The sequence below is a fragment of the Ovis aries genome, chromosome 11 (genome assembly GCF_016772045.2).
Source record: "Ovis aries strain OAR_USU_Benz2616 breed Rambouillet chromosome 11, ARS-UI_Ramb_v3.0, whole genome shotgun sequence".
In the NCBI taxonomy this organism is placed as follows: domain Eukaryota; kingdom Metazoa; phylum Chordata; class Mammalia; order Artiodactyla; family Bovidae; genus Ovis; species Ovis aries.
The window spans coordinates 10,286,804-10,299,941 of record NC_056064.1 but is presented as its reverse complement, the minus strand read 5'-3'; the positions used below and the strand labels follow the sequence as shown (position 1 = coordinate 10,299,941).

Genomic DNA, 13,138 nt, shown 5'->3' with positions numbered 1-13,138 from the left:
AGTCCAACTAGGAGAAAGGGAGAACTTCTTTTAAATTAAACTCTGGCAAAATATAAAGGACAGCTGGCAAAAAGACACACTCACCTTAGATAAGGATTTCAGACAAGACAAGAAGCAGAAAAAAATTACAACTTTCAGGTTTCAGGTTTCAGAGCAGGAGGCTTAAGGGAAAAAAGTCTACAAAGTTCAATGCTACCACAAGTCCAAGGAAGAGCTCACCTCACTCTGGGTGCTTCTTTCAAGAAAGCACTAAACATTCAAATAGCTACTGCCGCTGCTAAGTCGCTTCAGTCGCATCCGACTCTCTTCGACCCCACAGATGGCAGCCCACCCACCAGGCTCCCCCGTCCCTGGGATTTTCCAGGCAAGAACACTGGAATGGGTTGCCATGTCCTTCTCCAATGCATCAAAGTGAAAAGTGAAAGGGAAGTCACTCAGTTGTGTCCGACTCTTCGTGACCCCATGGACTGCAGCCTACCAAGTTCCTCAGTCCATGAGATTTTCTAGGCAAGAGTACTGGAGTGGCTTGCCATTGCCTTCTCCGTCAAATAGCTAAGGCCCAGGTGAAAAGGGGCTGATGTAATTTCTTCAGAGAACAGGGGAAAAGAAAAGCCCATCTCTGTGCCTGATAAACTACCACTGCCTCAATTTCTAAGATGCTCATCAATGTAAAAAAGCTTTTCGGGAAAGAGTACAATTGTAAGATGAACCCTCAATTTAAAAACTGTTGACTCTGAAAGAGACTGTATTAAAATCAAAGAAATGTGGTCAAAAAATGTTTTTTAACTTCAACAATATTAGATTCAGAAATCTAAGTTAAATGCTCATCAGCTTTTAACATTTTAAGCTCTGATTTTCCGGTCTTGGTTTTGAAACTGTACTTGACTTAACTGTCCATGCGGCAAACAGAAAAGAGCAAGTGTCTATCCCTGTATGAGGGGGAGCAAGGCATGCTTAGGTGCTGCATAAAGGTCTAAGCAGTTTAATAAACGGCAAGCTTCCCTGGTGGCTCAGATGGTAAAGAATCCGGCTGTAATGCGGGTCGGGAAGATCTCCTGAAGGGGGCATGGCAACCCATCCAGTATTCTTGCCTGGAGAATCCCCATGAACAGAGAAGCCTGGTGGGCTACAGTCCATGGGGTTGCAAAGAGTTAGACATGACTGAGAGACTAAGCATACAAGCTCTTAGAATAGCATGGGGGCACGTAAGAATTTGTTTTAGAGATTTCTGTCCTTTTACAGTTATTTAACTCTGGGACCATGGTATCACGACAAACTATTCTAAAACAGATTGGCTCTGATACCACATTACTAACATTACACAGCGAGGGCCAAAGTGGGAATCGCCTTTTTTCAAGTCTTGTTACTAAAGAAAGCTTGGAAAACCTTCACTTATCAAGGAAATCAGGAAATCCAGTGACGGTGAGTCAACATCTATCAGAATACATTTAGTGATCAAACTATTAAAATGCTGTTAAAGGAACCAAATGGACTATGTCTATATTAATCCAATAGTATACATGTATTAAAAAGGGTAGAAAAAATAAATAAATAAAAATAAAAAGGGTAGAAAATTCTGCCATAAGGCAATTCAACCAACTAAAACCAGACTACTTTTTCAATGTCCAATTCTTTGACTAGCTAAAAATGACACTCTCCATCAGCATAACGTCTGTCTAAGCAATCAATCACAATTGTGTCCGTGCCTACAAATATCATACAATTTAAAGAATAACAAATTTGCTTTGAGTCTACTAATTTCATCCAGCACTTCCTACCTCTGATCAGACAGGAACATTTACTGGAAACAGGCTTCTCTATAAGCACACCGGGGGAGTCTGCTTCCTAATGAATGACTAGTAAGCTCAGAACACAACTCATTTACCAGCTGAATCAGCTGAAGATCAAAATATATTAAATTTTGTGTTTGTGACAGCATTATTATGGATTATGTTTCACAATCAGTGCTTGGCTTTACACTTTCCGGTTCCTTCCTCCTTGTTTCGTCTTAACAGTTAGAATATACAGGAAGGATGTACAGACACTGCATTTCAGACAAGGCAGCTTTTGTGCCTGCCCTCCGTATAATCCTACTTGAGTTACATTTTCTGTAAATGAATCATGCATCTTTTGGGGGGAGGGGGAGGTACACCATGTGGCTTGCAGAATCCTAGTTCCCCCACCAAAGACGGAACCCTCACCCCCTGCAGTGGAAGGAAGCACAGTCTTAAGCACTAGACAGAGAAGGAAGTCCCTGAATCTTGTATCTTGATAAAGGCTTAAGTCTTTATTTACTTTACTGCTACAGAGCAAAGAAGTCAACAATTTTAGTCCTGTTGATACTTGGATGTCACCCAATACTGATATTTTTAGGTGCTTGGAGATCTGGTTAACTTCCTACCCAAGGATTTCACTCAGCATGACTTCCTTTAAAAGCTCCAAACATCCTCTACCTTCACCAGCATTAATCACAGTGAAGAAAATGCTGAGGGGAGTAACTGCTGAGCCTTTCCAGGAAACCAGCACAACGTCAAAAACTGCAATTGCTGTTCTCCATAGGAAATTTTAAAAATGCTGAAAACGCAGCATTCCTTTAGTTCTTTCATCAACAGTATAGCAGCCACTGTTTTCTACATACTTCACACTTTAAGCAACAAATAAAAATGCCCTTGCAGACTCCATACTTAACATATACATTTGCTTCTACTCCACGTAACTCTGAAGCAATCATTCTCAGGAGAATTTTTTTTTTTTTTTAAAAACTCTGGTCACTCACTCCAAAATGTTTAATACTTTCAGGAAGGAACCATAGTTGCAGACAGGAACTGTAAGAGTACTAGCTTTGGTAAACTATCAGGAGACTCAAAGAATTTTTCCTACTCGTAGCCAGCTAATTGGGAAATTTCAAACCTCGTATGTGGCTCATTCTAATATAAGAACCCAATAATTTGATGAAATATCACATATTAAGTCTAACCAAGCTGCAGGGAAATACATTTATACTCCAAATCTTGCAGATAGATGTGACTCCTCAGGGTTTTGCCCTTTCACGTATAAATGCCATTTAGCTGGCACAAAACAACTGAATGCTACCAAAGCTATGACTGGTTCTAGGTGGTGGTTACAGGTATTATCTCAGAAGAAATGGAAATGCAATCTAAAACAGGACACACAATTGCATGGAGGGCAGAACTACAAAGATTGGGAGAGAACACACAGAAATAAAAACATCAAACAGGGTATTCATTTTCCCAAGCAGACTATTCCCTGGTCATCCAAAAAAGCTTTTGATAACTGTTGGAGAGAATGTGGAAATACTAGAATTCTCATACATGGCTGATGGGGATGTAAAATGGTGTAGCCACTGTGAAAAAGTTGGGTGGTCCCACAGAAAGTTAAAATACTGAGTTTATCACAATGTTACAGTATTAGTCACTCGGTCATGCCCGACTCTTTCTGACCCCATGGACTGTAGCCCACCAGGCTCCTCTGTCCATGGAATTCTCCAGGCAGGAACACTGGAGTGGGTTGCCATTTCCTTCTCCAGGGGATCTTCCTGACGCAGGGATCAAACAAACCCTGGTCTCCCAAACTACAGAGTGCAGAATTACCATATGACCCAATATAAATTCCAAAGTATATATTCAAAAGAACTAAATATAGGTATTCAAACAAAAACTTGTACATTAATGTTCATAGTGGCACTATTCACAACAGTCAACAGGTAGAAAGAATACATGTTCATCAGTTGATGAAAGGAAAAATAAAATGTGGTATATCCATTCAAAGGAGTATTATTCACCAATAAAAGAATGAAGTACTTATACATATGGCTAAACCTCAAACAGTATGCTGAGAGAAGGAGGTTAGACTCAAAAGATCACAGACTGTATGATTCCATTTACAGATAAATTCGGAGACAAAACATATTAATGGTTTGAGGGGATGGGAGGAAGGAGACAGCTTAATGGATATGAGGTTTCCTTCTAGTTTAATGAAACGCTTTGGAACTAGATACAGGTGATAGCTGCAAAATATTGTGAACGTACTAAATACCACTATATTGTTCATTTTAAAATGGTTAATTTTAATTTTAGATGTGCTTAATATATAATTCAAGTAGTCATTTGACTTGTTTATAGACATATAAAAGTATAAAGTAACATGGAAATGACTTTCTATTCTTCACATTTCAGAAACCATTTTAAACTCTTCAAATGCATGTTTCACAACAGAGTCTTCATTAGCAGTAGAAAAGTCATCTCCATTCCATCATAGTGCTTTTAAAAAATTCATTATGGTGCAATCATGGGAAATTTATAACATGCGTCTAATTTCTTTTTATGTATAAGGGGGTGTTTTACACTTCTTTTTGGATTATAATCTCCAGAAACATCTCCCTAATGGACTGGTTTTCAAGCAGTATTTAAAATGTTTGCTTACATTGTTGCTGTGAGGCAACACAGAGAAGAATAATTATTTAGGTGTTACCTCTTACCAATGCAGCTGATTTCAAGTCCATGGTAGCCTTCACTGAATGGTGCTGTAGTAGTCAATTCAAATAGAAGCAACTGTTAAAGGACTCAGTAATATGAGTACTTGGTAAGACTGCTTATGTAACGAAACTCTTTCCAGAGGAATATTTTATGGTTTAAAAAAGAAACCTGCCATAGATTTGCTCAGTTCCGTAGGAGAGAATGTAAAGTATTACAGAGAACTGGGAAAGAGATGGATTTAGTAAACTATCTTCTGCCTACAAGTTGTCTTCCCTAATTATTAATCTTTCAAATAATGAGATCTACCCAAAGTCAGTTTATCAAGCTGAGCATATGTGGATAGTCTTTTGCTTCCCTCTGTCCACAACAGTCGTTTTTAAGCCCTCTTTCTCAGAGGAGCAGCTGATCATTTTTTTTTCCCCTCTCGCCTAGCACATACGTTCAATTCTACTGGATGAAGAGGCCCTCCAGCATAAGGGCCAAGGATGAATATTTGAGTATCTGTATGGGCTAAGTATCATGACATAAATACAAACACATACTATAGTCTAACAACTGCCAGAAAGTATTATTTTAATTATTTAATAAATGAAGAAGTTGAGGAAAGCTAAGAAGATAGAGCTTGGATTAAACATCTGAGACATTTCCACAATGGTATATTGCACAATTAAAAAATTTTAACGTGACAAAATGATTTCAATGGACCCAGTTCCTACTCTCAAAAATAGGCTTTAAAATCTGCTGTACTTCAGGGGACTTCCCTGGCAGTCCAGTGGTTAAGACCCAAGCTTCCACTGCAGGAGGCAGAGGTTTGTTCGCTGCACAGGTTCAGTTCAGTCGCTAAATTGTGTCTGACTCCACGTGTTGCTACCCCATGGACTGCAGCACGCCAGGCTCCCCTGTCTATCACCAACTCCAAGAGTTTACTCAAATTCATGTCCATTGAGTCAGTGACGCCATCCAACCATCTCATCTTCTATCATCCCCTTCTCCTCCTGCCTTCAATTTTTTCCAGCATCAGGGTCTTTGTCAATGAGTCAGTTCTTCACATCAGGTGGCCAAAGTATTGGAGTTTCAGCTTCAGCATCAGTCCTTCCAATCAACACCCAGGACTGATCTCCTTTACGATGGACTGGTTGGATCTCCTTGAAGTCCAAGGGACTCTCACGAGTCCTCTCCAACAGCAGTTTAAAAGCATCAATTCTTCAGTGCTCAGCTTTCTTTACAGGTAGGGGAACTAAAGATCCCACATGCTTCAAGGCACAGCCATAAATAAATAAATAATAAAATCTGCTGTACTTCAGAATTTAAAGAAAAGCCCTTATTTACCCAATGATTCAGAACAGGAAGTATTAATATTACTGGCAGTTCTGCCTCCAAAGCCCAATCCCACAAATCTCTAACCCCTTTCCCATCTACGGTTATGCTATTAAACCGAACGAGCATGCTCTACTCCCACTTTCCCCTTCCCTCCTCCCCAAGCACAAGAGTCTTCCTTGAGTTCCACTCTAGTTTTACACTAGAATAAACACGAAAACATGAATAATACAGTAAAGTAGAAGTTTCCTGCTTTCACAAGTGGCTTCAGACTGGAACATATTCACTCTCCAGTCATTAAAGAAAGAAAGAGAAATCTGAGTTCAGCCTTATGAAAGGGATATAGATAATTCTTGGATATTACAAGTTAACCAGATCCCAATCATTCTGCACAACTTTTTACCAGGAACCTGGATAAAGCCCTTTGAAAAACCTCAGCCAAATAAATGTTTAAAGGCATAGAAAATCAGATGTTGGTTCACCTGGCCCCTACTTCTCTCATAATACAAAAACTACTGACCTAAAAACAACCTACTGCTGCTGCTGCTAAGTCTCTTCAGTCGTGTCCGACTCTGTGTGACCCCATAGACAGAAGCCCACCACGCTCCCCCATCCCTGGGATTCTCCAGGCAAGAACACTGGAGTGGGTTGCCATTTCCTTCTCCAATGCATGAAAGTGAAAAGTCAAAGTGAAGTCACTCAGTCGTGTCCGACTCTTAGCAACCCCCAGGCTCCTCCTACTAGTAGAATGTATACAAAGATCACCACAGCACATATACAAAGCATACAGATCAGTCACCAAGTGAGGCAACATGCCACAATGAAAGAGCCAATATTAAAGTCTAACCTCCCATTCACTAGCTGTGTGCGATTCTATAGGTTAACAGCTATGAACTTCTATTTTCCCCATCTGCAAAATAAGGCTAACCTTACCTACCTGAAGGGATGTTCTTGCTAATCACATGAGATCACGAATGTAAAATATTTAGCAGAGTTCCTGACACACAGTAGGTGTTCAAATAACTAATGGTTAATTTTTGATCTTGTAGATTTCAAGACAATTAAGATTTGATGAATAGTTACACCCTCTATCATAAATTATGTCTTTCATAACACAAAACAAGGGACAAAAATCTAACTCTGACAGATGGGTTTTGCATAATACATTCAGATCCAGGCCTCCTGTCACCCCCTTGAGTTAAGAGCATTAGCCTCGGGCACTTGGCCAAGAAGGAGAGAGGGGAAGACATCTAGAGCTGTAAACTTTGCTATGGCTTACAATTTGATTTTATGAAGCAGCTTAAGCACAGCTATATAAATACATTTTTTAAAATAGCCTCTTTCTAATATGAAGGACTAAGATCTCATTTCCTATCTAAGTGAACACACATTTCTGCACTATCATTTTATATAAGAACAAATAAACAACACTAACAAAGGCCTGACTGGCATTCCAGGTGGGCATTTTATCAGATGTGGTTTATTAGGAGTCTCATCTATCTGACCAAGGGACACTAATTACAGATGTACCAATGGCACATGTGAGCACTCATGGGATATAATAAATGATTAATGTACAAATTTCTTTCTTTGGGGTAGTTTCAGAGCAGAATCAATTTTGTGTCATACGACTATTTGTATTAAATCCTGCACTGTATCAAACATTCAGTAACAACCATGGTTACAATTACATGTGGACAGCCTCTGAGAACTAGTCAATGCAAGCTGCTGTCAGTTTTGTTCACCACTTTGTCCTTAGTGTAACATAACTGTTGATATAAAGTAAATATTCAAATTTCAGGTTGAGTACCAAATATTTATAAACCATAAAAATCTAAGTCTTAAGTCTATAAATATGTGTCACTGGCTGAGAGGTATCTGAATAAAATATACTGGACAAAAATTATATAGCTAACAATTAATACCCTTCAAGTGATACACCAAGTACTTTCACATACATGATAGACAAGACCTTCACGATAACTCTTGTGAGGTAGTACACCTATTTTACAGAGAAAAAGGAGCAAGAGGCGAGTCTTAACCTGCCTTCTCTAATACTCCAGCCATATTCTACAAGCCACACGCAGTTCTGAGCACCTGAAATGTGGTCACTGTGACTGAATTTATTTTCAATATTGTTATTAAAATTAAACGGTAACAGATAATCAAGTCAATTATGGCAAACTTATGTTTGGAACAACATATATATGCAAACCTGTTTTTCCAACTGTAACTTTATGAATGCTGAGATGTGCCCTAAGTATAAAACACCTATCAGATTTTGAAAATTCAGTACCTCCAAAAAAGGAATATAAAATATCTCACCTGAAACATTTATACTGATGACACACTGAAATAATAACATCTGGGGTCCACTGAGTTAAAACATTAAAATTAATTTTACCTGTTTTTTACTTTAAATATGGCCACTGGAAAATCAGATCTGGCTTGTATTTTTCTACTGGATGGCACTGATCTCAACACCCTCCAAACCCCTGCTCTGTCTACTATACCACGTCATTAACCACACATTAAAGCAGTAGAGAAGTCACTTCTCAGAGCAAAGTCCAACAGAACAAAAAAAAAGGCACACCAGGATACTGCGTAACTTCTCATCTTAATGCCATTGTTTTTCTTTGAAATATTTAGTGTCAGAAGACCTAGATTTAAATCTCACTCTGCAGTGTTCCTTTTGGCACTAGTTTGAGTCTCACTTTCTCCAGCTGTTTAAGATATTAAGTGAAGACTTGGAAGCGCCCGCCACATTCATAGGATACAACAGACTCTCACAAGTGCTGCTCCTTCCATTCACTAGTCACTGTCCATCATCACCACTTCCCCAAAGAGACAGTATTCAACCAACACACTGTATTAATAAGTGTTAGCTAACACAATGTCCCGGAGAAGGCAATGGCAACCCACTCCAGTATTCTTGCCTGGAAAATCCCATGGATGAAGGAGCCTGGTAGGCTGCAGTCCATGGGGTCGCTAAGAGTCAGGCACAACTGAGCGACTTCACTTTCACTTTTCACTTCAATGCACTGGAGAAGGAAATGGCAACCCACTCCAGTGTTCTTGCCTGAAGAATTCCAGGGATGGCGGAGCCTGGTGGGCTGCCATCTACGGGGTCACACAGAGTCGGACACAACTGAAGCAACACAATGTCCCAGGGACCTCCCTGGGAGTCTAGTAGTTAAGAATCCGCCTTCCAATGCAGGGGACATGGGTTCAATCCCTGGCCCAGGAACCAAGATCCCACATGCTGCAGGGCAACTAAGCCTGCATTCTATAACAAAGACCCAACACAGTCAAGTAATAAATATTTTTAAATGTTCTAGACATATAAATATGGATGACCAAATAAATCTTCACTCTTACAAAGCACATCAGAATTGTCTGCAATTGTGCAGTCCAATGTCCTCATTAATAGCTTCATGTAGCTACTGACATTTACACTAACTGAAAAGTAAAAATTCAGTCCCTCAGTTGTAACAGTAACATTTCAAGTGCTCACTATGCCTTTGTAGCTAGTATAAATTTTCATCATGGAAGAAAGTTCTATTGCAGAGTAGCTTTCAAAAAGTTAAAGCCACATAGTAACAGTAACAGGAAAACATCTTATTAAATAGAATTCAAATATTATAGGTTAAGGTTCTTGAAATGTACTGCACTCCACACCAAAATGAAAATGACTGTGATTCTACACACACACACACACACACACACACACACACACACACAGCCTTTTATGTCTTAAGTTATTTCCTAAACAGAGTGAAAGCACATTCCCTAGGGTTAGCCACACCCCTTTAAAAGCTGAGTAAATTGACCATTAGGAAAATACTGAAAAACCTGATGCATCTTAAACGTGGAAGCTTTTCCTAGAGTAGACTGCCACATAATTCTAGGCACTATGACTCTCCCAGGTAGTAGAGTTAAGCATATAACATATCCCAGTAACTCAGCACTGCTTACTCTTTGCAAATCAAAATAACCATTATCAAGAACTCCCACATTCCATGCCTGTATTTATGGATCAAAGGGAAAAGAACAGGGTTGGGAGATTTTTAATTCAGACCCCAAAAACCTGGGAACACAGCAGAATGTGTCAATCAGCATAAAGATACTAAATGAGCTAAGAAATGATAACTGCAGGCAACTCTATACACAGCCTAGGATTTTTTTCAGAACCTGCAATTCTAACAAAATCTTGTTCAACTAGGCACTCATCTGTTCACTGCTATCGGCCTAAACATCTTAAAAAAGAAAAAAAAACTTTGTAACTTAAAATATTAATGTTCATCTAATGTAGTTCTAAACCCTTGATGACAGACCCTTTGGTTGGTCCAAGCAGTTAGATGGTATAAAAATAAATTCATTTCAAGTTCACCCTTTGAAGCTTTCACAGGTTAATGCTACACTCAAGTTCCTCAATTCTTCCCAATTATTATCTTAAGTGTTTCATAAAGTTTTTGCTACTTAGCAAACTGGCAGGGGCTCAGAGGTCAAAGACCTAAGATGCCAATTAAAATAATCCTTAGTATACAGTCACTATAGCAAGCTTAAGCTTAGGCATGGGATATATATACTACTCCAAAAACTGAAAGACTGAATTCTTTCAGTATATTTGCATAGCTACTTTACACTCAACTCTTCAAAGTATTTGAGAAGACAGCCTCACTCAAGTATTTGCAAAAACTATGAACCACTTAGAAAGAAGACCCATACTAAATGTGTCTTCAGTTAGTGACAAGGTTGGAGTCCAACCTTTGGAATTATTCAATAATCTTGTTTCTTCATTAACAGAAATGAAAAAACTATTGCTCAAACTACCACTAGTCAAGAAACAAGATTTACTAGTGGGATATGCCTCTGTTTTGTAAAGCAAACAGCAATTGCTAACTGCTTTTCTTGTGTATGATTTTACATACTTTTGTCTGCAGGAAGATTATATTCCAGAAGCAGTTCAGTGTGAGGACAAGGGTGTGTTTTCCCTTCATACTCAAAAACATTTTCCTAACCCTTCACATTCAACAATAGTAACCACAGCAATAAAAATTTGGATGGAGCATGAACAATAATTTCTGGGTCCATTCTATCACTTAACGTTTTTTGACCTTTTGTCAAATAGTGTTCTATTGCATCGGATGAGTTATCTGAAAACCAAAAATGACTGAATAAAAGTACATTACTTATTTTTTTGAATAAAGATTACTCATATTTCAAGACAAAGGAAAAGAAGTCTTGCTGATGCAAGCAAAGGTGATAATCTGTAAAAAACGAAATTATGTTGACAGGCAGAATATTAAACCTAATACAAGAAGGCTTTATATACGTTATAACAATGGCAGAAAGTAAACAGCATTCCATGATAAAGTGTCTAGCAGGTCACTAGTATTAGTGTCATGTCAAACCACTGGCATCTCTTATCATTTACAAATTAGTCCTTCAAATAATTGAGGGGAGGCAGGACTCTTTAAGGAGGTAACTGGAAAGAAAACATACTTTATGAATAAATTTATTTCAGCCAAAGTAAAACAAGGATTGGTGAACCAGGAAAATCAGAAGCTCCAAAGACGACTTAATTCAGTCAAGTCCTCCAAAGATCACCTGCCTGGGCCCGCCGTGGGCAAGCTGCCAGATAAGACAGTCTGTTGCCTACAGGATACTGCACCATGGAGAAGAACTCTAGAACCTACCAAAGGCAGCCAATTACAGACCAAATAACCCCGCATATCTCAGGGCAAGTGTGCTATATCCCCAGGGTTCATTCAATTCCTTGCAATCCTGAGGGAGGTACTCACGCCAAGCCAACTACCTGCTAACCTCCAGCAGACCCCACGATAACCTCTGGACAACTCTTTCTCTTTTCTAGAACCAAAGAGGGGATAAAAGCTGCACCATTCGCAGAGAAATCGAGAGAGTGAAAAAAGGCGAGTCCCTCAAACCCCCCACGCACTCTGAAATTGACACCACACTAATAAATACATTCCCTCTTTCTATCCTCCTCCTTTTCCTTCAGTGACCTTCCGTGTTCCTACTGCCTTGGGCAAGGCAAGAGAGGAGCTGCTGTCGTCCCCCCCACCCCCGGGGAAGGTGCCCTTCCCTCTGAGAGGCGCAGAGGGAGGAAGAAAAAAAGCTTGCTCCTCCCCAACCCACCCGCGCCACAACTCCTAGGTGCAGGCACGATGGGGGAAAAGGGGAGAGAGAGAGAGCAATGAGAAGTGACAGCCCTGCGCTGGCTTGGGAGAAGAGAATTCCTGCTCCGGAAGAAACGCGGGAGATCACCACCACCGCACAACTCCATCCGTCCCCGGCTCCACGAACCCAAATGAATGAACTGAATAAAACCGGGGGGTGGAAGGGTTTATCATGCGCAGTCCTCGCCATCCAGGAAGCGAAGACAGAGAGGCCTTCAAACCCCAGCGTGGCCTCGCTTTCCTATGGATCTCGACTCGCTTCCTCGCCACCCAAGCCCCACATCAATCATTTAACCCTTTAAGCTTTCCAAGACAGTGCACCGTCCTCCGGCTACCTCAGGAACCGATACCCCCCCTCTCCGATTCTACTCTTTGGGGCTTGGGCTCAGACTCCCGCTTCTTCCTTCTGACCTCCCGCGTCTCCACAGCCCCCAGGAGCCCCGGCCCGCCGCACCTGAAGATGCTCCTGAAAACGAATTGGCAGAATCTGGGCCATGGCGCTGTCGGGGGGTATGGTCTCCTCCTGTCACTGGGGCTGCGGGGCAGTGGCTGCCCGGGCTCTCCAAGGAGAGGAGGAGAAGGGGGGAGGGGGGAGGCTGGGCTCAGCAGGAGAGTCTCCGGGGACGCAGGAAACTGGCAGGCAGACGAAAGAGCTCAGGTCGGGGGCGGAGGCTCCAGGGTCCAGGAGAGCCGCAATGGCGGAACCGGGCGCAGCGCAGACTCCGGAAACGGCTGAGCCCTGCGGAGGGATCCCGGCAACAGAACTCCGCCCCAGTTACTTCACCCCCCCTCCGCCTTATGTACCCCTCCACGGAGTGCCGCGGTGCCGCGGTGCGCAGGAATTCGGGGCGCAGTGCGCCGAGGGAGTCGCTGACGGCTGCGACACTGCAATAAATAGAGGCATCGAAGGGACTACTTTTTTTGCCTCATCACTTTCCCCAGCCGCCTGCTTTTCCCTCCCCCTCCACCACCTTTTTTTGCATTTTGCCACATCATGCGACTAGGGGCGACCAACGTCATTTCCGTGGGCGCTTTAGGTCCCACCCACGTACTTCCGGGTGCACGTGACGCTGGTCGGGAAAGGTCGGCTGGTTGCTGCCGGAATGCAGAGCGCGTTCTGGGGAA

General features: G+C 41.3%; 1 protein-coding gene across 2 annotated transcripts in view; it reads right to left on the bottom strand.

Moving 5' to 3' along the window:
- The window catches only part of CLTC (clathrin heavy chain), a 64,025-nt gene extending 51,278 nt beyond the window's left edge, over positions 1–12,747 (bottom strand). For both annotated transcript variants that reach the window (XM_060395124.1, XM_027975337.2), the window contains exon 1: positions 12,468–12,747. In XM_060395124.1, coding sequence (XP_060251107.1) covers positions 12,468–12,509 — 42 coding nt within the window. In that variant the 5' untranslated portion in view covers positions 12,510–12,747. The remainder of the gene's footprint in view (positions 1–12,467) is intronic.
- Positions 12,748–13,138: the final 391 nt, after the last annotated feature.